The following is a 26,460-nucleotide window of genomic DNA, read 5'->3' on the forward strand; positions in this document are numbered from 1 at the left end:
TAACAAAGCCTATGATTCCTGTGCTGATGGAATCGCCCTCTGAACTTGCTATAGAGCACTACCACTAATTGAACTCTTACTATAATACTACTACCATTGCTGCTTCTACCGGCTCACACTGAGCTAACGAGTACAAAAAGTAGCAAGTTGTTAATATTTGAAAACATTTCTTTAAATACTTTGAGTTGTGTATGGCTCCTCTAGATGACGCCTCTGACCTCTGGACAACAGGTGGAGTCTGCAGCCACTCCTGAACCTCACCCGCAATTTCTAGGTCCTCCAATTGGGTGAGACATGCAGGTACTGAGATCTAAGATTAGCCAACAAATTAGGCTGACAGAACGGCTCGCCTCATGACCGTTTTTATAATGTATATTTCCTTTCATATTGCCATGTGGACACATGGATTTCAGTTGTCACAGTACATTTACACAAACACGTGGGATATATTTTCCAGGATCTGTTTATTAAGACATTGCGTAACGGGACACTTTTGGCCAAAATAGTCAATTTTTTCATCCCCATGTTGCAATGCTCATGAAACATTCAACAGAAACACCTCGAGAAATATAATTACATTTCTCTGGGTTGAGACCAACATAGGGATTAGAAAATAAATACTAAGACTTGCCTTGTGGCCGTTCCAAACTGACGTCAAAATGAAGTGAGATTTATCAATGAGATAAAGACAGGATATGACATGTGTGGACAAAGTTCTGCTGACTTTGCAAACGGATGCGGTTTTGTTTCCCAAAAACACACCAAAAACAAAAAAAAGACATTTCTGTTCAACCTTCAAGTCAACTTTGGGATTTGATTTGGTGTGTAATCATAGATATCTCAAAAGTAAGATCGACGCTCTCCTGAAAAAACGAATGAAACACAAATGAGCTCGGAGGCCATTTTGTAAAAATAAAAAAACAAAACACTTGAGTGGCGGGGGCAGCAGGCCCCGCCTCCGCACGCCAGACAGACGCACGGCCACCGCTTCGGCTCAACATTAAATGGATGGTCTGTTGAAAATAACCAAACTGCTTCCGTCTCGCCGTCGTTTTCCCAGCATCCTCCTGGGCCCGCGGTCCTACCAGCCCCCTTTCCCGCTCTTTTTCTTCTTCTGCGGGACCTTCTTGCGCGTGGCGCCCGAGGCGGTGGCGGGCTTCTGCTGGCGGGGCGGGACCGCGCCGGAGGCCCCGGGGGCGGAGCTGGAGGCGGAGCCTGGGCGGGGGGAGGTGGGGGGGCTGCTGGCCGTCTTACTGGCGTCCCTGGAAGGAAATAAAATACAATAACAGATATAAAATTATGACTAAACGAATATATAACATTTATTATAATGGAATAATATAACAGTGTGTATATAATACATAACATAAGGATTAAACCAATATATAGCATTTATTTAAATACATAATAAGGATTAGAGTGATATCGTTTTTAATTTAATGTTCAACACTGGGCATCCCTTAAAGAATCCTGATTAAATCAAAACCAACTAATGTAATGTAGGCTGCACCTACATTACGGTAGGACTTATTTCAACAAGGCGACAGCCAGCTCATCAGCAGCAGTCCTGGTGAGGCGTTTTGCCCAGCCGACCCTCCTACATACATCTTGGTTAAAGGTGACATATTATCCCCCCAGGGGTGAGTGTGATTAGCCGTTACGAGCCGACTCTTCTGACATCACGAGTGGGCGTGTCCACCTAGATGTGTGCTGGATGGATCAGCCTACCAGCCTACCCAGGGGACCGTAGCAAACGCTGCATGACATCACCCCTTTCAACCGGGTCCAGCTCTACCGGAATAGGAACTAAACCAGCTCGGGGGCCAGACGGGGGCCAGACGGGGGCCCAGACGGGGGCCAGACGGGGCCCAGACGGGGGCAAGACGGGGCCCAGACGGGGGGTACTCACAGGTCTGCGGAGCCGCCCGCGGTGGTGCCCTGTGTCCCCTTGCCGACCTGCTCCTTCTTCTTGCCCTTCTTCTTGCCGCGGTAGTACGTCCGCTCCCGCATGGGAAGCCAGCGCTCGGGGTCGGGGGTCGCCTTGGGGTCAAAGTTCTTGGGCAGCTTGCCTGGAAAACGACAACGAGGGCAGAAGGTCAGCAGCGGAACGGAGCCGATAGAAAGAAGGCCTCGTTTACTAATGTACTTCTGATCAACACCGACCAATAGCAGCTCAGCCTTCAGATATAATGCTAATGACGAACGACCAATAGCAGTTCTACATTAATTAATTGAATGAATGAATGTGAAACAGATGCAACCCACCCTTCTTCTTCTTCCTCTTCTTTTTGATTTCAACGTTTCTGTGGAGGAATCAGACGTAGGATCAAGACCACATCACCTCAGATACACACAGAAACACAGTATACCTCCAGTACAAACTACACGGTGCACACACATTAACAAGATCCTCCCGATCCATAATTAAACCAGTTACTCCCTGTGTGAGACAAGAGTAGCAAATCGATGTGAACACTATTTCAGAAAGACCAGAGCAGAAACCCTGAACGTGACGTAACGTGGGGCAACACTAACACTCGGGGCTTAAGTGAACGGCAACTGGCCGGTGTTATCCGCCGTGTTGTCGAGCTGGGAGACTGATTGGATTTGTAGTCTTATGTCTAAACCGGCGGTTCCTCTACGCTCTGGTACAAGAGTGTTCTAGCTTCGTCTCGCTGTCACCCTGATGGGATGTTTATGTTGCTTTCTTAACCAGGTCGATACGACCAAGAGATACTAATCTCCACGAGTCCCATCTGGTGAAATAAGGTTTGATAAACACTAATAAAAGCTCCTCCTGCTAACAGGACGGGCCGCAACCCAGGGCCACAGCAGGAGGTCTGTAGGCCCGCCTGCTGTGGGCGACAGCTAGCACGTCAAGACCAGTCAGGGCGAGGCGTCTCGCTTAGGGACACCCCGCCACTCAGCTAAGAGGAGCCGGGGATCGAACCAGCAACCTTCCGGCTACAGGTCGACCCGCTCTGCCTGTTAGGAGTTAGGTCGAGCTCGGCGGCCTCCTACCCTTGCTCCTTGGGCACCGCGTCGCCCGCGGGCTTGGCCGCCTTCTTCCTGATGTAGGTGGCGCCGTGCGAGTTCTCCAGCTCCTCCACGTCCACCTTCAGCGCCATGGAGTCGGGCGAGGGCAGGTGTTTACTGAGGCTGGGGGGGGGGGCGGGTTGAGGATCACTGGTGTGGGCTCAGAGTACCGCCTCCGTGAGGACTCGCTGTTCACATACTAACGGCGCATTACACTTCATGTTACCTTCACATTGGAATGCAGAATTTTTTTTTAAACAGTACTTAGCATGTTGTAGCATCTTGCACTAGCTATCATTGTTTACGGGGAATGGGTTAACCTAGCGATTGTTAGTGCTCGGCACTTGGTTCTATGAACATCCTAACTGTACCGACAGAGATATATATTGTTGTTTCTCTTTCTACTCACAAATGTACTTATTGTAAGTCGCTTTGGGTAAAGCGTCTGCTAAATGCCCTGAATGTAAATTAATGTATATTCCTCCTAGGAATCTTTACATACACGGTTAATAATGCAGCATATAAAGTGTTATGCTGCATATGCAGTCAGTGTTCCCTTATTCCCTGAAGTCTTACTGACAGTAGAGGTTAATATTATAGCTTACATTTACCCCTCATTTCTGCCTCATTGTGTAATCATTTTTGTTTTCAAGCTTTTTAAGTCAGATCCTGTTTTCTGCTGTGAACGGCACATGTCAATACATCTGGTGTGAATGAAGGAAGTGATCACGGTTTTAAAAGGGATATGACTTGGAGGAATGAAGGAAGTGATCACGGTTTTAAAGGAATACGACTTGGGTGAATAAAGGAAGTGATCACGGTTTTAAAAGGGATATGACTTGGAGGAATGAAGGAAGTGATCACGGTTTTAAAGGGATACGACTTGGGTGAATAAAGGAAGTGATCACGGTTTTAAAAGGGATATGACTTGGAGGAATGAAGGAAGTGATCACGGTTTTAAAGGGATACGACTTGGCCTTGTCTGCGTCCACCACGGAGTAGGCTGAGATCAGCTGGGCCAGCATGCGGATGTCTTTGGGGTTCTGCCTGGTTACAAAGAAACACACACATGGCCGACATGAAGTAAAACACAGGGCATCTAAACACAGAGAAACACACACATAGTATACACGAAGAAACACACACATGGATCAATACACCTCCCATCTCCTCCTTCTAAACACGATAAACGGAGCCGGGACTACATACTTCCAGAGCTGCTCCAGGTCGCTGATGGCTTCTCGTTTCCGGCCGTGCTTCAGTTTGAAGTTGGCGGCCTCGCGGACGAGGGCCAGATGTGTTGGGGAGCCGGACTGAGAGTAGGGGGGGAGAAAGAAAGAAAGAGAGATCAGCAACATTTGCACCAAAAGTTTAGTAAACACTGGAGCAGACTCTCCACGAGTAGTCGTCTCCACCCCTGCCCCACAGACCGACCCCGGGGGTCCAGGATGGACCCCGGGGTCCGCTGAGACACGGTGACGCCCCCTACCTGTTGGGACTGGTAATGCTGGATGGCCTGGCTGAACACCTCGATGGCGCTGTCGATGTCCTCCTCGTGGCTGTACATGGACACCAAGGCCGACACCTTGGGAAGAGGAGACATTTGATTGGTCCCTGGCAGCTGAGTGTGTCACGTGATACAGTCACGTGACACAGTCCGGAGTCTGAAAGCAGCGCTCTGAAGTTCAAGATCGTCCACTCATGAATATAATTGCTTCTTGTTCTTTTGATTCCCATAGCGACGCTGGTGTCTTGGCGCGGTGGCGTAACGTGATGGATGAGAGAAGCTTTGATAAATCGACGCTGTCGCTGAGTATTGTATTCGATTTAAACGTACCATTCCTTGTTTGTGCTTGAAATCTCCAATCGACCTCAGGGTGTCACAGGCTTTCGTGACATGACCTGCCAAACGAAATAAGATCATTACTGTCACCGGCGTGTTTTGGGACATGACCTACCGAACAAAATATCATTGTTGTCATCCGTGTGTATGGCTCTTTGAGACTTTGTGCAAAAATGCAGTTGAATGCATGCAGTGCCACTTTAAGAGGCTTACCTTGAGTCAGGTACAGTTGTGCCATGGTCATCTTGATCCCAGACGCACTCTCCGGATGCTGCTCTGCGAATTGCTTCGAGAGAGAGAGAGAGAGAGAGAACAAGACGGACCCGTCACACGTCAGGATACATAAAACACTGCATACTGCGCCAAGGCGCAGCGGTATGCAGGGGATTACATATTAAGCACATTGCACAGGACTCCATGAGCACCGTGTTAGGGCCATGGCTGTACAGCTTCTACCTGCACCAAGGCAGCGCAGTATGCTGTGTGTTATGCCCATAGAATAGGACCTGTGACCGCCGTGTTAGAGGTGTGTGTGTGTGTGTGTGTGTGTGTGTGTGTGTGTGTGTGTGTGTGTGTGTGTGTGTGTGTGTGTGTGTGTGTGTGTGTGTGTGTGTGTGTGTGTGTGTGTGTGTGTGTGTGTGTGTGTGTGTGCGCGCTACCTGCAGCTGCTCTATGGCCTTGCTGTGCTGCTTCTCCCGGCACAGCTGGGCCACCTGCACCAGGACGGGCCGGGGCTGCCCGGGGTTCTGGGTCTGGAGGCCCGACGCCAGCTTTCTGCACTGCTCCGCCTGGTGGGGACAGAGACACAGCCCTGGTCAGCCCTGAGGCTCCTGGTGCGGCTCCGGACTCCTGGGGCTTGACACGCGCACACTGAGACGTCCGGCCCAGTGAGCACTTTCATAGGAAGGAGAGACTGTGGGGATAGTGACCCGGTCACTGGGGATCGTCAACCCAGTCGCTAGGTATGCCCGGTCACTACGGTAACTTGGTTGCTAGGGTCACATGGTTGCTAGGGTGACCCCAGTCGCTACGGGGACCCAGTCGCTTCTGTTGCATGGTTGCTACGGTGACTCAGTTGCTCCGGTTACATAGCTGCCAAGGTTACCCGGTCGCTACAGTAACATAGTCGCAAGGGTGACCCCGTCTCCACAGTTACAATGTGGTTGCTACGGTTACATGGTCGCTAGGGTTACATGGTCGCTAGGGTTACCCGGGTCGCCACAGTAACAGTCGCTAGGGTTACCCTGTCTCTACAGTTACATGGTTGCTACGGTGACATGGTCGCTAGGGTTACCTGGTTAGTGTACATGGCCAGCAGGGCCTTGTTGAAGTCGATGGCCTGCAGCTGCCTGCGGGCCAGCTTGTGCTCCACCCCGTCGGTGCTCGTCAGCTTCACCTTCTTCTTAGAGTCAAACACGTTTTGGTCCTGAGGGAGGGACAGAGGGACGGACAGACAGACAGACACACACGTTAGTACTCCCATTACCCACAGGACCTCGTACCATTAACCCTCTCATGATGGGGATGCTGAAGAGGGCGTGGTTGGTTTAAGCGGGAGAGCGTAGAGGGCTGATTACGGCCCCACGTTCACGCAACGCAAGGGGGTGGCGGACCCCGTACGTCCTCGCAGACCATCCTTGCGTCCACCGCAAGGGCCGGACGTGCGCCTCGCGAAAATTCGGACTTTCCGCCGAGGCAACGCAGCAGCAAGGGCTGTGATCGGTCCGCTCACTAAAACCCGACGCAGAACCGAAACAGTTTCAGGACTGCGTCGAAACGTCTGCGCGGTCCTTGCGTTGCGGGACCATAATCAACCCTTAACCGCAGTCACGAGAGGTGCGGTCTTTCACTGACCTTGTTAATCGTTATGATGTTGTTGGCAGTAACAGCGAGGAGCCCGACGTCTGACGGCCTGCAGGGACAACAAGGAACCGTGTTAACACATTTTAGCATTCAACGTCCTTACGCCTTGTGCCCACTGCATCCGTCCGTTGACTGATCCCCATTGACTTCGAATGGGGACGGACGCGCAATGCATTGTGGATCCGTGCGCTCCGTTGGAGCCTTCGGCGCCGTCGGCAGCGACGGATCCGTCATCCATTCAGATCACGTATGCAAATGTAAGCACTGTGACACTACTCGGGCTCTGATGACCCTGGAAAGCTCCCCCATCCGTCAGCTACGCCTTCTGACGGCCTTTGACTGACGGTGCAGTGGGTGTTAGGCTGAGCTTCTTCAGTGTTGTTGCACAGAGGAGCATATCTACAGTACCCACAGGGAGCGGCACTCTAATAAACCCAGTACCACTCTGAGGCTAACCGGACGCAAAGTCAAAATACAGAATCAGACTTATCGCTGTACTGGTGAACTTAAAAGTCCACGTTCCGTTGCGTCAAACCTGCGGTATGACACGGTCGTTCCGCACAGTTCAATTCAACGCCGCCTCACGGTGTCCCTGACTCACTTGAGCTTGATGACCTGGTTGTAGCGCTGCAGAGCCTCCTCTGTGCGTCCTTGTAGCTGCATGATGTAGGCCATCTGGGAGTGGATGACGGCCAGCTCCGACTCAATGTCCTCCTCCGTCATGTCCTGTGAGGGTAAGCGTGTCAGGAGAGACAGCAAGTCATCAAGACCAGAAGAACAGCCCCACACCTAAGCTTCACCCTCCCAACAGGACCCCACTTCTAAACATCACAATGAAAGCTCATGCTTAACTGAAAATTAATGAACACATAAAACAGAAGACTTACAGTATCGTCAGCAAAGGAGACTCTGCAGAGCTCTGCCAAAAAGAGAGAGATGGAGTTCATGTTAAGGTCAGAGTTCAACAAAACTAACGCGGTAAGTAGTGGAAGAGGACCAGAAGGAGACTGGACTCACCTTCGGCTTGCTGTAGTTTATTGAGGGCCTCGGTGAGCTGTCCCTGACCAATCAGGGAGCAGGCTGCGTTGTAGCACAGCTCGTACGTCGTCTCAGAGAGACCCAGGTCCTCCTGTAGGAATAACAACACAATGAGTCTGACTGTCAACAGTTGATTCAGCGTTGTGCGCCGGTGTTAATCAGCAGACTCACAGGAGAGTTCTCCCCCCTCCTCTCCCTCTCTAACATGCGTCTGACTGTGAGGTCGTTTCAGCAGCAGACTCACCGGAGAGCTCTCGCCCCACTGGCTCATGGCCGCCACCACGGCGGACAGGTTGGTCTTCCTCTCCTCCTCGTACTCATCCTGGGAGTTCCTGATCAGGTCCGTGTACACCGCCTTGCACTCGTCGTAGCGCTCCAGTCTGTAGAGCTGGGGAAGGAACACCTCGTTACATCGCATCCCACATCGACCGGGCCAGTGGTGCCCAGCCTCTCTGAGGCTGGGGCACACCACCACCCAGAAAAGAAATGGCAGCACACCAACAGTAGGTTGTAGGGAATCATTATGAATAATGTCAAACATTATTACTACAAGGAGATTTATTAGCAGCAGATTCGTTTTTTGTCGAAATGTCACATTGGCATTACAGGCTCATGAAGATCTGATCTGCCTCATCTGCCTCCTCATCCTCCTCGGATGAGGAGGTCTCCCTGGAGGTGTGGGAACTCACCACCTGGCCGTAGAGCTCCTTCAGCTTGTCGGTCTGTTCGGAGGCCGCCTCGATGGTCTTCAGGGCGCTCTCCACCCGGTTCAGACGATACTCGCAGTACGCCTTCTCGAACACCACCAGGTCACTGAGGAAGAGGAGGGTCACACACAGCTTAGCACAACGCACGGCAAGAACATTGAGAAAACAACAAGGGATGCTTTAGTTTGTTGTGGCGTTCTCAAGAGGGTGAAACAGCAAACGATTAAACGGATATATAGTGACGGTGATCACTTACTTGCCAAGCAGTTTAGAGTAGTTGTTCATCACATTTAAGGCTTCCTTGAAGCTGCTGTTTTGAACAAGACAGACGACTTTACAGTGGAGGGCTGTGATGTCATCCTTGGCTTCATGCAGAACTGAAAGACAGTTTGATGAAAAGACGATGAAGTACTGAGAATAGCAATTAGATCCATTGAAAGACAATGTGCTAAAAACATACTCCTGGCCAACGACAAGAACACGGTCTGTGTAACACATTTACATTTAGGGCATTTAGCAGACGCTTTTATCCAAAGCTGCTTACAATAAGTGCAATTATCAGAAGGTGATAAACAATATATCGCTGTTGGTACAGTAAGGATGTTCATAGAACCAAGTGCCAAGCACTAACAATCGTTAGGTTGACCACAACAGACGCCAGAGGAGGATGTCACAGCAGAAAGTGCATGACAAAAACATGAAATACAGCGAAGCAACCCTAAAACAAGAGTAACCTATAAGTGTATCAGTGTCAAGTTTTCACACGCAGTTAAACTGAACCAGGTGCGGATTGGAGGGTCAAGGCGACCAGAGATTCACCCTAAAGAGCCCCTCCACTATGGACACGTCACTGGTCCGCCAGGAGATCACACTGTCCATCACGGCTCAGGACAGAAACACCATCCGATAGCCTCAATGGCACGTTTGAAGCATAAAGGACAGATCACCCATTCACACTCACGTAACAGAAACATCTAATCAGTGTTTAAACACGTTTGACACCTGAACTGAACGGCTAACTGTACCTAGCCTCGCTATGCTAACAGCTGGTTCTACCCCCTGATCGGCGCCCTAACAACAATTACAACTACTGCTAACAATCCGATCATTGTGTCAAACAAGTGGACGTTTAATCCCGGACACCTACTTTTATTGACCGCCTTGAGAGCCCTGGCGAAGTCTCCATTCTGCCCACAGCGGTTCACTTCGGTCCAGAGCGCCGCGACGTGCCCCCCTCCGCTCGCCATCTTCGGTGAATGAGCGTACAGCCAACCGGAAGTAGAAGTACTCTGTATCCGGGTGGTAAAATAAATACCATATATTCACGTTGACATATCACGTTACCAATTAAATAGATCGATAATAAAAAAAAGGTCATACAAACGAAATCATTAATTTAATTTGTATTAGTCTGCATCGCCTATTATAGTTACGGTTAAACCAGAACCGTCAGAGATGCAACGACTAAAAATACTACATACTTTTAAATGTTTTTTAAATGACCTATATCTTATATTTAATTTCTTTCTTTCTTCTTTATTTCTTACGTTACTTTTTTGTTTATTTTTATGAAATATTTTAGTTTTTGTGCTTTTCGGTGTTTTGATTTCGATTTACCAACCGCACTGGGCATGCGCAGTGGTCCTCCTCGAATCCCAGGCAGCAGCACGCAGGATCTCACACAGTGAGTGATCCAACTGTCAGCGAGTCAGCGACTAGTGGGTCTGGGAGGAGTCGAGTCTGAGAAGGAACGAGACGAACTAGACGAACGAGGCGAATGAGACGAACCAGTTCGGTTCGTTCGTCTTAAAGATTCGTTCATTCGAACTGATTCGATCGCGGCCGAGCCAACTCTAAGGATCTGCAGGAGGCTGCAGCGGTGAGCTAGGAGGGGGCATTGTTGTCGTTCTGCTCGGACTGTGTGACAAGCTTCTGTTCAGGAAAAATGGCCGGGATCAAAGGTAAGCGGGCTTCAGTATCGATCCGTCCTTAATCAGGAGGTGATGTGATCGGCGTCTTGTGTTTTTGACCGACTCACTGTGGCCTCTGCGTTCATTGTGTTGCTATGTGTGGCTAGGCTGCAGAAAGCCACCGCAAGGCCAGTGTGCAGAGCAGACTGCGCTAGCGTTAGCCTAACAGCCCGAACTTTGATGAGACAATGGCAATAGTGAACCGCTCGGAAGGGGTCTGGACGTTTGTGTTCCTGTCGGACTGCCCAATAAAACCTACTGATGGATAACCTCACAACTCCAACGACTCTAAAATCACTGCACAAAAGCTGACCGCTCATCACACTGTCAGGATTAATGAATTAAATGTGTACTGTTGTGGTGAGAAAGTTGCCCGTTTCATTACTTCCCATCCGCGTATTGAGTTCTCACAGAGGACCTTTAGCCGAGCGATCACAGCCTTCACGAGTTACCGTCTCATTGGAGGACTTGTGAAATCACCTGCTTCATCACATGGGCTCCGTCTCCCCTTGCGGCCGTTCTGTCTCTGATTCTCTCTCTCTCTCTCTCTCTCTCTCTCTCTCTCTCTCTCTCTCTCTCTCCTCTTCCTGTGTCTCTCTCTCCTCTCTTCCTGTGTCTCTCCTCTTCCTGTGTGTCTCTTGCTCTCTCTCTCTCTCTCTCTCTCTCTCTCTCTCTCTCTCTCTGTCGCTCTGTCCTGTGTCTCTCTCACTCATAATAATAATAATAATAATGTCCGTTGCCCTGTTAACCCAACACACACCCAGTGTCCAGAGATCACACTAACCTCTTTACACCCCCCCTCTCTGTCCAGCTCTCATCAGCCTGTCCTTCGGGGGGGCGGTCGGACTCATGTTCCTCATGCTGGGATGTGCTCTCCCTGTGTATAAGTAAGTACACACACACACACACACACACACACACACACACACACACACACACACACACACACACACAGTATGCCTATAGTGTTTCCTGTTGGGCTTACCACATTCTAAACCACATTCTAAATCAAAACATTTTGACTTTTGGGATTCGCTGGTTTCTGGAGTATAGGAATGGAATCTTTAAACTCTGTTGATCTGTCGTCTGTCTTGTACTGTGTTAATCTCTCTCTCTCTCTGCAGTACATACTGGCCTCTGTTCCTCCTCTTCTTCTACATCCTGGCCCCCATCCCCTACTGTATCTCTCGGAGGGTGGTGGATGACACTGACTCGGCCAGTAATGCCTGTAAAGAGCTGGCTATATTCCTGACCACGGGCATTGTCATCTCGGCCTTCGGCCTCCCCATCGTCTTCGCCAGGGCCACAGTTGTAAGTGAACGCTCATTCATGAATTATCCTGAGTTAATAACATAAAGGGCTGTTCTTATACAGCCAGTTCATCGGGAGGATAATAGATATTCAGATGAATGCTGATCTCTTCCTTAACGCATTATCTTTTTTTTTTATTATCTTTTTATCTCTTTTTAAACTGAACATGTGGTAGAGGCCACATGCTCACCATGCTGGATGCAGTATAGTCTGCTTGTTAGGGCGTTTGCAAGGTTCAGGGTTTGATTCCCAATGTCGGCCGTCTAACCCAGTGTTTCCCAAATTTCTTTTCCGGGGACCCGTTTTTTTAAAATTACAAACAATCGCGACCCAATATAAAAAAATAGTACAGTACTATCAAAAACATGCTTCTTGTTGCCGAACAGGTAAGCGTGTATTCATGGGCAGCTGTTGTTATCAAACAGTAAATCAATCAACCAATAGGTTGAAGATAAGATAAGATAAAACTTTATTAATCCCCAGGGGAGAAATTCGGGTGTTTCAGCAGCAGTCAAAACTGAAACTGTAGAGATAGATGCCAAAATTGTGCCAAAGTATTATTATTATTATTATTTTTTAATTTACATTTATTTGGCGACCCAATTAAAATCTCCCAGTTCGCCTCCTCCTAACCCTACCTGCTCCTTAATGACACGTATCTGAACTGACTGTGTGCTACATTCCATAAAACTTATTATCAAGTACAAAATCTCCGGGCACTCTTGCTCCTTTGAACAGCCACTCCGAAAGAACTCGGAAGCACCGTGCAAGTTGAAGTGAATTTAATGAACGCACTGAATGAATGCTAAGTAGCATGCATGCTAACGTGAACACTCGCTGTCCACAGATCGCCTGGGGAGCATGTGCGCTGGTGCTCACCGGGAACCTGGTGATCTTCTCCACCATCCTGGGCTTCTTCATGGTGTTCGGGACCAACGACGACTTCAGCTGGCAGCAGTGGTAGACGAGGAGGAGGAGGAAGAGGAGTCTTGGTCTGAATAGTTTAGTTTGTATTTTTTTAGTAGCGTTGCAATGATTACTGTTGTTCTGATTGGTTGGTTTTTATTGTTATTTATACCGTGGGCCGCCCATCCATCCAAACACACGTACAAGACGTTCCCTGAGAGAGGCCAAACATGACCCCCACTCTCAAGATGAAGGTTAAATGTGTGGTCATCATGATGCATACGTACGCTCATCGCGTTCCTGAAGAGGAGCGACGTAGACCAGAGATGTGCGTGTTTTGTGTGCAAACGTGTTAAGAAAAATGTTAATGTAAAACCAAGAGTGGACCGAAAAGAATGGAATAGCGTGGTCGTTTCATGGTGGACAAAGTTCTCAGTGCGGAAAAGAGATGGAGCTTTTGCTGTTACTTCCCCTTACATCCCGACCTCTGACCCCCGTCTCCTGTAGGCTAGACCCGCTAGATTCTAACTCAAACAATAAAGGTTCCTCACCTGCTGTAAACAAGCTCTCACAACCGCGTATCTTAAGCGAAGGCATTGAGGAGCAGAGGAAGCTTTTGTGTCGATTCCAGCTGGGAAGACTTTATATTATTTAGTGTTACATAGAAAAACCACTGGATGGAAAACATCCAACACTGTCAGGTGTAGTCTGGGGGTTAAATGACCCCTAACCCCTACCTGCTCCTCAATAACGTGCATCTGGAGTCAGTTGAACTGGATAGCGCCTCTGTATCACTGTCAAATGGCTGAATACAGGACGGCTTTCCATTGTTCCACCGCACAGTGAGGCTCCCTCCCTTTCCAAGCTCATATATTATATATATATATATATATATATATATATATATATAGCAGTTGATATGTTGCAGTGGGTGTGGCTAACAGAAGCCCCCTGCCAGTGAGAGATTAGCTTAGTTCGGCTTACAGCCAAAAGTCATGTGGTGTACTTGGCCAAACAAACCTTACTCACACCCAAAGCTCAGCCAATCTACTCACACCATTACCAGCTAGATGTGACAGATTCGTTTTGGACAGTTCAATTGATCTATTTTTGTTTTCTCCTGTAGTTTCTTTTAAGTTTGTGCATTGTTTCTGGAACATAAGAACAGCAGGGTCAAACTCAGGCCAGAGTTCCTTTGTTGCTGTTACAGACCACTGGTTTCCTGGCAGCTTAATGGAGTTCAACACCCTAGCTGAGTTACCCTGTGAGTGAGTGAGTGAGTGAGTGAGTAAGAAGGTAAGAGAGCGAGAAAGAGTGTGAATGAGTGAGTGTAACATTTAGTTTTTTATTTGCATGGTGCCCCCTGGGAGATGCCAAAATAAGCATACTGATTGGATATAAACTCTCTCATTTGGATCGGTTCCTCATTCAGCCCACCTGCGTTGAGATACTGTATCTCCAGCACGACACAATTTCAAGTGAATTAATTAAAAATGTACCTTTTATCTAATGGCATTGTTACAAACTACTGATCTATCTTGTGTGTATTCCATGTAACAATGTCTAAACTAAAGACTAGGAGCAAACTGTTGCGTATTTTGTCTTTGTTAATATCCCGTAGTAATCACCTTTCTCATGCATGTTTTGATTTTGAGACTTAGTTTGACACTGTTAAGTCTTCCTCAGAGATGCGCCCTGAATCTTGAGAACTGGTGCGTTGTGTCTGTGGGTTGGTTGGGTCTGTGCTTTCATTTTGTTTTATTTATCTGACTTCACAGATCCGGACGGTATGTTAATTTATTCATTGGGTTGACTGTTTTGTGTAGATATCCGACACCATTTTGTATCTACAGACTTTGTGTTCGGGAGGCTTGTGTCCGCATTTGGCTTTCATTTTTTAAATAAATGCCATTTTTGAACATCCTCTCATTGCATTATTAAATACATGTTATATGTGGTAGGACTGCGCTTATTTGGAGAAGATGCCTCGAAGATAATAACAATTTAATGCATGCCGTCTGAAGGCTTTTATCTGAAGTGCCTTCCATGAGTAGATTCATCTCTTAAGGACCAAAGATGCATATCTCTCCATGTCTTGGATAACATCTGTATCTCCATGGAAACACAGAAACATACTGATTGAAACACGAATAGAGAAAAAGTTAATTATTGCAAACTCTTAAATGATGGAGATGATTGATCGCCATTTTAAATTATAAGCAGCGCTCAGGTCAACTGAAAGACTTAAGACTCCTCGGTGGTCCTATAGCTGTGTGTTACCATGGCAATGTTCTGAACTGGGGATGAGTCCATCACACAACTTCATTCTTTTTTTTAATAACCATACATAACGGCCCCTGTTTATGATTAAAGTCAGTTTCACTGAGGGCTTGGATTCATGAAAATGTATGAAGACCCCGATAGACTAACGCACTCAACTATCAGCCAACCGCTTTGATGTTACCAATCCTTTAAACTCCATCAACGCCCACCCCTTCTATATATATGAAGGTAACCACCTCTCTGTCATACGTTGGTTTAGCTGGCCCAGCCCTGTCTACGGCTGTGTTCTCGACTGCCCCCTACAGGCTATTCTCAGCCACTACAACACATTTCTTCGATCTCTTTTACCGCCGGACTTCTTCGGAGAAAGACCTCAGCGCCCGAAAATAACACCAAGATATTAATGAAACCATAGAGTAAGTGTCAAAAGTGGCTGTTATATGTTACCTTAATAAACATAGATCATATTATGATAAAATATAGGTATAATTATTACATGTTTAAAATACGTCTTGTTTGGCCCAGCGGCTTCGACGCCCAGGTGATGATGATGATGATGATGATGATGATGATGATGATGGCGGACAGGAGGAAACTCCAGCCGTCCATCAGGACGCACCTGATATGCAGTGATTTTAAATCTAAAGCAAAAAATTTAAATCTAAGTCACAAACCATAGTTGGGGTTTGGCGCCCCCTCGCTGTCTGGAGAGGAACAGTTGCAGAGCAGGAATGGAGCCATCCCAGTAGGTGTAGCGTTCACCCAGTTCAGGGTCAGTTGAGAACTCCTGTAGGGACGGGGCAGGAAGGAACACGCTGACACATGCTGCTCTGTGGGCTGAGTCTTTCCATTAGATAATCATGACAGTTAATAAAATATATGGTAGGGTAACAGAGAGCACATAAACATTGTGTAATAATCCACAGTCAACATTATTTTATTTCAGTCTATTTAATTTAATCCCTGAGATAATCTCACAAAATGACCGATCAGTCATTCATTCATTTTTCTTGCTTGCTTCAACTCATCCTTTGCCCCCTGCTGCTTGAAATAATCATCTATCAGGAGTTCACCCATGACGGGGTAAACTTCAGGCTTTCTGCCAAGACATCCCTGTGTTTGTGTCCATGTATTCAGAGCTCGACTTCAGGTCCGTCCCCACCCGAGGTACTATATACAGAGAGAGCTGCTACAGAGTAATTGTGTGATCTTCCCCGAGGGCGAAGATCTGGAAGGTTCCTCCACCTGCTAGAGCCAACATGTCAGACTGACTCCAACAGGTATTTGCATACTGGCTCACGTGGAATAATGTCATCATTAGTTCTATTGCATAACATCAAATCAGAAAGTTTTTTATTTGTTAACACATGTTTATGTTCGGTCAGACTATCTCGGTTAGATGCTCTTCCACACCCTTACAGATGCGCACCCCTTGCCCTGGGTTATGAAAACTGACTCATAACTCATAACAGGCGTGGACTGATGCTGAAACTTGCCTTAAGTAGGCGTGTTCCACATGCACGCCTCTACATGCACAGCGCCTCCGACACCACTGCACCAGCTCAACGCAGCCGTCCTCCCCACTGTTGGGCTCCTGCAGAAGACGAAACTCTTACCTGACCCACCTGGAGAGAATGGAGAACACATGCTGCCTTCACCTTTGACCTTTGGAAGCTTTGCATCGATTTGGGTTTGCACCCCCCCAGGCAGGCCAAACCCAGCCCTCTGGTCTCTGAGGACTCTGGTCTCTGGTCTCTGAGGACTCTGGTCTCTGAGGACTCTGGTCTCTGGTCTCTGAGGACTCTGGTCTCTGAGGACTCTGGTCTCTGGTCTCTGAGGACTCTGGTCTCTGGTCTCTGAGGACTCTGGTCTCTGGTCTCTGAGGACTCTGGTCTCTGAGGACTCTGGTCTCTGGTCTCTGAGGACTCTGGTCTCTGAGGACTCTGGTCTCTGAGGACTCTGATCTCTGGTCTCTGAGGACTCTGGTGTCTGAGGACTCTGGTCTCTGAGGACTCTGGTCTCTGAGGTCTCTGGTCTCCGAGGACTCTGATCTCTGGTCTCTGAGGACTCTGGTCTCTGAGGACTCTGGTCTCTGAGGACTCTGGTCTCTGGTCTCTGAGGACTCTGGTATCTGAGGTCTCTGGTCTCTGAGGACTCTGGTCTCTGGTCTCTGGTCTGTGAGGTCTCTGGTCTCTGAGGACTCGGTCGAGGCACCAGGCGGACCGGAGCAAGCTGAGGGAGGATGAGGAGGTTTTTCCGAGCGCGGGACGAAGACTCCAGTCAGATCCAGTACCTGACGGCCAAGTGTCACCGGCTGGCCCACGAGAGAGGTGAGCACTTGAGACGAGGACCTCACTCCTCCACTGAACCGCTCTTTTTGGGTCCTTGGGGGTAATGCGTTGGGGGCACACATTTCATGTTTACCTCCCCCCCCTGCGTTTACAGAGACGTTTCTAGAGAAACCTCCGGAAGACCTTTGCCTTGCAGAGGGTACAAGTGTTCATTTTAAATGAGTAACGTGTATTCAGTAACCACTCACTCACTGCGTTAACGAATGAATGAATGTCAGCTGGTCTCTTTTGCCGCAGCCCATGTGCTTGACAATGTCGTCGGTCCTTCAGCCCAGCTTGAGAGGGAGACCTTGGTGTCCAGGGAGAGACAGCAGAGGCTACAGAATGATCTGGATGCGATGGCCGCTCACCTCCAGCAGAAGGAGCAGATGATTGCGGAGCTGAGGAGAAAGCAGGACCACCTATTGGACCACCTCAACCGGCAGCAGGTAGCGCGCTACAGGGGATTCTTCATCTTCAGGTTGCATCTCTAATGTTTGCACGTAAACCAATGTATGTTAAGTCGCTATCTATCGCGTCATCTATCGCGTCATTTACATTGAGGGCATTCAGCAGACGCTTGTATCCAAAGTGACTTACAATAAGTACACATGTCAGAAGAAAGAGAAACAACAATATATCGCTGTCTGTACAGTAAGGATGTTCATAGAATCAAGTGCCAAGCACCAACAATCACTAGGTTAACTTATTCCCTGTAAACAACGAAGCTTGGATAAGATGATACACGACGCTGAGTACCTTTTTTAAGTGCAAGGATGTACAACATACAATAAGTGCATAAGAGGAGTAATGAGGTAACACAATGGTGTTTGAGCCTTGGGCCCACTGAGGACAGCCCTTGCATTGCAGTATTATGACTGGAAAAAACTAGGTGTTGGTGCTGTTTGCATCTCTGGGAATGGCTCCTCTTAGGCAAAGGTGTCGCCAAAGAGAACAAAATGGAAATCGAAAAGATGTCCGGTTTAATGTGTTCAACCTGGATGAATAAAGGATAATATTAAATTACAAATCTAACGTCAAGGATGGTCCCCTCCCAGAACAGAGCAGCAGCCAGGGTTCAGAGCCCTCTGCTCCATGTGATCGTACCACATGGAGCATTCAATTCCAGAGCTTCATTGGTGTGCTTTAGTCCCGAACGCTTTGCAAGCACGGCTGAGTATATAATCAACGCATCCAACCAATATTTGGAATGTAATCTAATCTGACTCAGCGCGGACATACACACAAAACATATGTGCACTTCGAGCTAATTATCATTACTTTAAATTATACGGTACATATTCTTTCATTAATGTATTTATTTCAATGTTATTTCAATGTTTTTTCAAACAACAGGACTCGTAACCATAATGGCTGTTTCTCGAGTATAGTTCATACGACGAACAACTTATGAATTTAAAGTACAAAGTCAGACTAGTTTAAATTGAGGCATCGCGGAGCATTATGCGGTACATTTCCAATCCAAGAGGAGTTAATGTCAACTTAGCCCGCGGTTCTTTTCTGCTCTTCAGAACTCTGACTAATTACCTGCTGTACAATTCACTCTCTTCTGTTCTGTACATGTTCTGCTGCTAGGTGGCACTAGAGACTACTCTACTTTACTCTACTTTACTCTACTCCAGTAGGTCCGCTCTCAGGCTTTATCCTGGTCTTGATGTACTCCTGTGTCGTGTGGTGATCAAAGGGTTGCCTAGCAACGTCATCCTACCCTCGACCAACTCCCTTTTGAAGTCCTGGAGTGTGTTTGGCGTTTAATGTCACCAGAGTTTAACTTCAAACCCTCCTCACCTTCTCAAACCACTACACCGATCCCCGGTACTGCCAGCTGGCCCAGCTGGCAATAATTACAGTAATTACACACCAATTATGTGCCCATGTTGACATCCACACATTTTATTACCATTACATTTGGGATTATGATCTTTCGGTCATATTTAAAAACTTTCGTTCTGAAGACATGTGGCTAAAACATTTTCTTAAATATCCTCCAAGTTTCCCTTTGTTTTTCCGAACTTTCCAGCGGGTGTTTCGCTGAGTGAGGAAGGTTTTACTGCCATCGTTTGGCGCTCATGGTCGATGGAGCTAGACTCATTCTCACCTGGGACGGGCCAGGTCCAGCCAGGTGCCTCTCCGGCCTCCCCAGCAGACAGTGCAGTCAGTGGGGGGTAGGGACTTACGGAGCGCTCTGATGGTGGAGGACTGGAGAACTGGACCTCTCAGTCCAGTTAATGAACTCACGGCCTGAGACTCACGGCGTGAGAGTGAGCCCCTCTGTCCTATTCCTCCTGGCTGGGGGCCAGTGCCTCCTTCAGTGGTGTGATTTAGTGTCTCCTTAATAAATGTGAAGACATGGTCCTTCAACCTGCGAAGGCGCTGACAACGTAGGGAATACGCCCTTGTAGCAACCCTGGTCCGATTTCCACCTTTCGCCCAAAGGTGACACGTGGGACGGGTCATTCCCTCTCTTCTTCAGGCCCACTGACCTGTTTTTCTTCACTCTCCTATCCATGAAGGCTCTGAACCGCAGCTACTTATTGCGGAACGTAATGCCATGCAGCGTGGAAGACCCGCTGGGCCTGAGACAAGGAGATGGAGGGAATCTTGGACGAGCAGCTCAGCTTCCATCTCAGCACCACCCAGCTGGAGAGAGCCAAGCCTAAATCCCTCACTGCTGGGAACCGTCCTAATATCTGTAGCGTTCTTCCTTAATATGATCCAAACAAACCGACTGACCCTCGGATTGAAGTGTGTATTATGAATTAGTTCACTTGCGCGGTTAGTCTTCAGTTGCTATGGTTATGCTTTGAGCTACTTAGGTTACTTATTATGGTCTGGCCTCTGTGTTCCTTGTCTCTATAGGGCCTGGTGGAATTCCTAAAGCATCATGCGGGCCTGAGAGCGGAGGTGGGCCCTACAGCGGAGGAGAACTTGAGAGACACCGAGCTGCTGGCTACGGAGTTGGAGCAGCTCCGCTCTGAGCTGCTGGCCCTGCAGAGCTCCGACGGGCAGCTGGTGGGCCTGGTGGAGGAGCTCTACGCTGAGGCCCAGCACAGAGCAGCACTGGTAGAGAGCCTCCAGGAGGAGCTGCACAGGTAGGCCCGATGAAGTCAGGGGCAGAGTAAGTAATGGAAGGAGGGCAGTGTGCCTTTTGGTATTTTCCAAAATATAAGACCACTCTATTTAAAGTAAAAAGTGTAACTAGGACTGTTGGATTGTTTACTGTCTACCAAACCAGACGATGATGACAGCCAACAGTAGCATAGGCTACAGCTGTTGGTGTGTGTCTGTGTGTGTGCACGCCCCTGTCACCCCATACTGTTGTCTTAGAACTTATTAAATCAGCCGCGGTTCGATTTAAACATTTCTGTTCCTATAGTCCGCTCAGCATGCCAGAGGAAACAAAAAATGTAAAATACATTTTATTTTCTTTAGCCTTTTCAGATAAGGACAAGCGATACTTTGCAGACAAACATAAAAACAAACAAAGTGCTGGAACAGTTTGGTTAACACCTCAACATCGCTGCCAAGCCGCCGCCAGCTCATCGATGCACGACCGATCTCCATCTCGCGCGTCGCATCAAGTCCGAAGGAAAACAACTCGGGTCGAAGTTATACCACGAGTCAGCACAAAATACCCTCCCCCCGACCCCTTATTTCAGAGTATCCCACTCTTCTATGAAGCCTAACATAACACACGACTTAAAGGGGTACGCCGGGGTATCTGTAAATCTGTGATTTCCTGTCTTACCGATATTGATTTGTTCAACTCTGAAAGTTGTTTAACTCCGAATTCATCATTCTGCTTCCAAAAGGGGAGTTCGCTAGGTTAGTATTTGCTTTCCATTAGCTGCCTCTATTGACTTTCTGCGGTAGCTTAGCTTAACAGTAGCTTAGCTTCTGTTCTTGTGAGGGGAATACACTTCTAATAATTGTAATAACTTGAAAAGTTATTAAAAGTGTTCCATTGTGGATTTCCATATTTTTTGTGTCGTTGTTCTGGTTGTTAATTGTTACAGCTGAGTCTATCTGGATCAACGTGTGCCCCACAGTAAATCAACGGAGGTCGAGGAACTGCGGAGACACAGGCAGAAACAGAGAGAGGAGCTGGAGCAGCTCCACAGCGCCCACCAGAGGAAGGTGGGGGAACTGCAACTCACTGAAATGACACCTACCCAGCCAGTTTGGGAATTTGATGCTCAGATTAAACTACAGTAGTTACATTAGTAGTTATATTTTCAAACATATTTGTATTTTAAAACTTTATAGATAAAACCTTATTTATTATAGAAGTTATATTTTTAAACACTTTCAATCCACATTTCCAAACACACTCCATATCCAGAATGCTTTCAAAAGGCTCAAACTTCTCTCAAGTACTTTGAGTGTCAGTTGGCCATGTTGGCCGACATAAATTAAAGTTGGCGGATCCAAAATGGCTTCCTGCCGGCGGAGAGCAATGCATTGTGGTCCACTGTTTCGCTTGAGGTAGTTCAAATTACTTGATTAGTCAACGAAACATTAAATCCCCGGCAAAACAAAAGCTCTGTATGCGATCCACCCGCCGTGGCCAACAACAGAGGCCTGACTTGCCAAGCTGTAGTTTGGTAGAACTAGATTATTCTGAGCCGAGGTCTGGAAAGAAACAACCACCACTTCCCCTTCTCCGGGACGAACACGGCCTCTTGGAATCTCTTCCCAAGACTCTCTTCCCAGCCTATCACAGAAGCACCTGGCCATGTCGACAGTAATCTTTCTCACAAGACGTCTCCATTAGAGCAGCGAAACAAACGAGGGGGAGCTGGAAATCTCTGCTTCCACAATCTTTATTGTAAGATTTGGAAGGAACACATGCATACAGTTACAGTTGGAAACATGCATACATAATGGTGTGTGTGTGTGTGTGTGTGTGTGTGTGCCCGTGTGTGTGCGCGCCTGTCTGTCTGTCTGTCTGTCTGTGTGTGTGTGTGTGTGTGTGTGCTTGTGCGTGTGTGTTTGTGTGTGTGCTTGTGAGTGGTCTGTCTGTCTATGTGTCTGTCTGTGTGTGTGTGTGTGTGCGTGCGTGCGTGTGCACTAGGTGTGTGCGCTGCAGCAGGAGAACAGCAGCAGTGTTCAGAAGCTGCAGCAGACAGCTGTTCAGTTCGAGCGGCTCTGCAAGCAGCAGCGCTACTGGATGCTCTGCGTCAAGAGGTTAGCTAGCAGCTAGCTCATCCTGCACCAACCCTAACCCTAATCTGATTCAGTTAGACGCGCTACTGAATGCTCTGCGTCAAGAGGTCAGCTAGCAGATGGCTCAGTTAGCCCACAAGCCTTAACTTAGCCTTGTTCAGCTAGCACAACAAGCCATAACCTAACCTTGTTCAGCTAGCATACCGAGCCTTGACTTTTTTCAATGTTTGCGCTCCTAACAAATAAGATAAGGTAAGCCTATGTTGCAAACAGGTCACTGGCCACCCATGCTTAACCAAGTCGTGGTTTTAGCTTGACATCAAAAGAACGCTTAACTGTAAATCAATTCCTAATTACTTTTTTATTTATGATTTAGAGGTGAACACTAAGATTGCCATACTGCTACCAGCCACACATCATTCACGTTACGCCAGCTTCCTTAAGACACCTGGAATGAAAGCCAATGTTGTGACATCACACGGGTGGGCGTGGCCACGTCTCTCTCTTGTTCTCTTCTGATTGGTTGGCCTGTGGCTGCAGGTACAAAGACTGTCTGACGGAGGAGAGGGAGGCGGTGGTGCAGCAGGTCAGTGATCTGGAGCAGACCGTCCTGAAGCCCAGGGGATGTTCCCACTGCAGCAGACAGAACCGATGCCCCCTGCAGGACAGGGGCAGCAACTCCAGGCATTGGTAAATCAATCAATCACTTTTAAGTGGTTTTGCACCAAATCTGCTTCATGAATAAAGTTTGAATCACCGACTTAATACATATGCACTACTATTTTTGCATAGTGTGTGTAGCCTTAAAATTGTGTGTGTGTGTGTGTGTGTGTGTGTGTGTGTGTGTGTGTGTGTGTGTGTGTGTGTGTGTGTGTGTGTGTGTGTGTGTGTGTGTGTGTGTGTGTGTGTGTGTGTGTGTGCAGGCACCAGTCTATGTGTGGTGCAGAGTTCCGTGCTGACCAGCAGGGGGAGCCGTGGTCAGCCCTGTGTGAGGACAAAGTCGTCTCTCAGGTAGGAAGAGCTTTCATACCATACTGGTGAATACGTCTACAAAACCAGCTGTGTCTCCATGCAAAGTCCTGTATGTCTGACCATGGAGCAGTCTGTCTGTCATCAGCTTTACATTTGGGGGCATTTAGCAGACGCTTTGATCCAAAGCGACTTACAATAAGTACACTTGTCAGAAGAAAGCGAAACAATATATATTGCTGTCGGTACAGTAAGGATGTTCATAGAACCAAGTGCTAAGCACTAACAATCTCTAGTTTAACCCATTACCCGTATACAACAAAGATAGCTAGGATAAGATGCTACAGGATGCTAAGTACTATTTTTAAGGGCAAGGACCTACAAAATATAATAAGTGCTTATATTAAGTGCCAGGATATGCAACATACAATAAGTGTGTGCATTAAGTGCCAGGATTACTGCAGCTGTCTGCCTGCCTGACCATGCAGCAAGACGTCTCTGTTATTCTGGGCCGCCTATATTTCTGTCCGTGCAGCAATTTGTCTGTCTGTAAAAATCAAATACAAAACCAACGCGCCGAACTGTCAGTGTGCGACCCAATCCAAGCATTATCTCTAGCAACATAATGCATGTAATCTTCACGAGAATGCTCCATACACCTCCTTAAAAAAGGTTTCTGAACAGTTTTCGCCGCTGAGCCCGAGGATCCGATACCGCTGGACTGCAGACAGGCGTGACATGGGAGAGATTAATTTGCACGGATAATATTTATTCGAGGACAGCTGCAGTAAACCAAACAGCCTGCCTCCAGATTTCAGAGCCCTGATACATCTTGGGTACTGGCATGGCCTCAAAGCCCTGCGAGGGTCTCAGACTGGAGGAGATGTTTAGGACGGGCGGGAGGAAACCACACAGTATCTCCGCGGGGTTACCCTGGCCCCTCTCCAGGGGGTCCAGCGGCTGCTACTGCAGTCTCTTAAGGAAAAGTCCACGTTTGGTCGATGCACTTTCTGTTTGTGGAGCAACAAACCCTGATACGTTCTGGCTGGAATGGGATCGTTTTTTTGGGGGAGATGTCCGCATCGGAGCTGTGTGTTGCGATCTGCCAGGCCCATTGCAGTGTTTTAAGATTCAGAATACAAATTAGAACACAAAAACAAGGGCCAGAGGGGCGTAAGGGGAGACATTCATAACACAAGGCTCCCTGCCAGATGAGACCTGCTGCCAGGGCCCAGAGAAGCTGTCCCACTTCCAGAAAGTTCTGAGAAAGCAGAATGGATGCAGACCCTTCACCATTCTGTGTTCCTGTTGTTCAAACTCCATAAACACTGCATTATAAACTTAGCGAGAGTTACCCAGAGCTCTTCAGAAATGTGAAGGCATCTGCCTGGGTCGAGTGCATGAATGATTTCAACAAATATCTTCAAACCGGGAGTTCTCTAAGCGATGATGTGCGTGTGCATATAAACCTCCCATAATTTAACCCTCCAGAGGATTGGAAGTCTCCCGGTTTCCATGTGAGGGGGGATGCATTATCTGGGCTATGTTGATCATACGAGTGGCCTGAGTCCCATGCAGAGGCCTGATGTGGTGCAGACAGCAGCTGCCTGTGTGTAGATTAATACTGAGGTGCTGAGCACCTCGCCCCCTGTGGTGCCACTTTAGTGTTCGGTTCAGGGGTAGGATTGTTGGCCATTTGGGATCCATTACAAAAAAAAGGGCAAGTGATTTAACCCTTGAAGAATGTTTACACATCTTTGAGGTTCATTACGTTCTCATCGTGAACGACCTCATGTTTTTATTTGTTTTTTCGCTTTTCGCTAGCTATGCACCTATCGACCCCCCCCCCCCCCCCCCCCCCCAGACACTTAAGTAAGTTCTGGTGTGCTTCTAGAACCTCAGGATGTTTTTCTGTGGCTCTAAAGCCTCGGGATGTTCATGTGAGGTTGAGATCTGGAACCTCTATATATCATCGGAACATTTACAGTACAGTCGCATCGGGCTCTTCTCTGTGTCTCTGTCTGTCTGCCTCCCTCCCTCCCCTCTGCCCCACCCCCACTCTCTGTATGTCTGCGTATGGCGCCCCACCAACAGCCCCACTCTGCTTCCCAGCGCAGCCCAGAGATGACTAATAATGTCTGGATGCAGGCTGCTGCCAGGGGCCCGGTGCTACGGCCCTCCACCTCTCCGGCTCCGCAGCGCATTTCTTCACATAATTATTCTGATTGAGTACAGATGATGCAGCCTTTGTGAGTAGGAGGGGGAGGAGGAGCAGGGGGGAAAGGAGGAGGAGCCGGGGGGAGGGGAAGGAGGAGGAGCAGGGGGGGGGAAGGAGGAGGAGCAGGCGGGGAAGGAGGCGCTGGAGGGGATAGAGGTACCGAGGGGGTTGAGGAGGAGAAGGGGGGTTGGAGGAGGTAAAGGAGTGGAAGGAGGGGGAGCAGGGGTGAAGGAGAAGGAGCAGGGGGGAAAGGAGGAGGAGAAGGAGGGGAAGGAGGTGCAGGGGGGGGGGGGTGCAGGGGGGAGAAGCGGAGAGAGGGGGGGAGGAGGGAGGAGAAGGGGGGAAGAAGGGAAGGAGGAGCAGGGACTGCCGGGGTGATGGTTTCCGTGTGATTTATCAGAACGCCGTGCTCGCAGGCTGTGATTTGAAACGGAAAAAGCTTGTTACAGCCGTCCGTCTTCTGCACCACAAATCAGCAGCGAAACAAGGCCGTCCTGATTCAAGTGTTCCTGCGTGTCTGGCCGAGCACAGACGCTGGCGGGAGCTCTGGCGGCTCCAGGAGACGCGTAAGCGTTGTTAGTTATGCCCCGGGGTCCAGGGGCCCGGGATCTTTTAAAACATTGCTGTTTGTGTCCTCAGGTGGGAGGCGCGGTCGACACGGAGCAGAAACCTCCTTGAGGTCCTCCCTCCGACCAGCAGAGCGTGGCTCTCCTCCCAGCCCTCTTTAGAAGACCGAAGAACGCCAGAGAGACATACTGTGCGTCGGAACTCCGTCTGCGCTCTGGTTTCACCGTTGTTA

General features: G+C 48.3%; 3 protein-coding genes across 3 annotated transcripts; 2 read left to right on the forward strand and 1 right to left on the reverse strand.

The window, feature by feature from the left end:
- Positions 1-459: 459 nt before the first annotated feature.
- On the reverse strand, positions 460-9,734 carry srp72 (signal recognition particle 72; the record flags this gene model as incomplete). The annotated part of the gene is made up of 19 exons (XM_079745453.1): positions 460-1,262; positions 1,910-2,069; positions 2,266-2,303; positions 3,022-3,159; positions 4,006-4,083; positions 4,246-4,349; positions 4,526-4,621; positions 4,874-4,938; positions 5,093-5,165; positions 5,539-5,667; positions 6,174-6,305; positions 6,734-6,791; positions 7,344-7,468; positions 7,630-7,661; positions 7,760-7,871; positions 8,025-8,168; positions 8,470-8,593; positions 8,744-8,864; positions 9,635-9,734. 19 exons carry the CDS (start codon positions 9,732-9,734, stop codon positions 1,082-1,084), a joined length of 2,010 nt encoding a protein of 669 aa, XP_079601579.1. The 3' UTR covers positions 460-1,081.
- Positions 9,735-10,185: 451 nt separating this feature from the next.
- LOC307081363 (leptin receptor overlapping transcript-like 1) lies at positions 10,186-14,549 on the forward strand. Its single transcript, XM_079744508.1, has 4 exons — positions 10,186-10,448; positions 11,269-11,344; positions 11,582-11,768; positions 12,616-14,549. Exons 1-4 carry the CDS (start codon positions 10,433-10,435, stop codon positions 12,730-12,732), a joined length of 396 nt encoding a protein of 131 aa, XP_079600634.1. The 5' UTR covers positions 10,186-10,432; the 3' UTR covers positions 12,733-14,549.
- Positions 14,550-17,179: 2,630 nt separating this feature from the next.
- On the forward strand, positions 17,180-26,422 carry LOC307081565 (uncharacterized protein). The gene is made up of 8 exons (XM_079744816.1): positions 17,180-17,287; positions 17,579-17,736; positions 20,168-20,400; positions 21,358-21,445; positions 22,383-22,495; positions 23,015-23,164; positions 23,398-23,485; positions 26,301-26,422. The coding sequence occupies exons 1-8, from the start codon at positions 17,200-17,202 to the stop codon at positions 26,337-26,339; spliced, it is 957 nt and encodes a 318-aa protein (XP_079600942.1). The 5' UTR covers positions 17,180-17,199; the 3' UTR covers positions 26,340-26,422.
- The last annotated feature ends 38 nt before the right edge of the window (positions 26,423-26,460 follow it).

This window comes from Pollachius pollachius (assembly GCF_949987615.1).
Source record: "Pollachius pollachius genome assembly, chromosome: 10".
NCBI lineage: Eukaryota > Metazoa > Chordata > Actinopteri > Gadiformes > Gadidae > Pollachius > Pollachius pollachius.

Excerpts from the sequence above, each read along its gene's own strand:
- LOC307081565 (XM_079744816.1), top strand. The coding sequence starts at position 17,200 with ATGAGGAGGTTTTTCCGAGCGCGGGACGAAGACTCCAGTCAGATCCAG. Across the intron at positions 17,288-17,578 it reads CCGGCTGGCCCACGAGAGAG|CCCAGCTTGAGAGGGAGACC; the intron begins GTGAGCACTTGA and ends TCGGTCCTTCAG. Across the intron at positions 23,165-23,397 it reads GGCAGCAACTCCAGGCATTG|GCACCAGTCTATGTGTGGTG; the intron begins GTAAATCAATCA and ends GTGTGTGTGCAG.
- LOC307081363 (XM_079744508.1), top strand. Across the intron at positions 11,345-11,581 it reads TGTGCTCTCCCTGTGTATAA|TACATACTGGCCTCTGTTCC; the intron begins GTAAGTACACAC and ends CTCTCTCTGCAG. Across the intron at positions 11,769-12,615 it reads TCTTCGCCAGGGCCACAGTT|ATCGCCTGGGGAGCATGTGC; the intron begins GTAAGTGAACGC and ends CGCTGTCCACAG.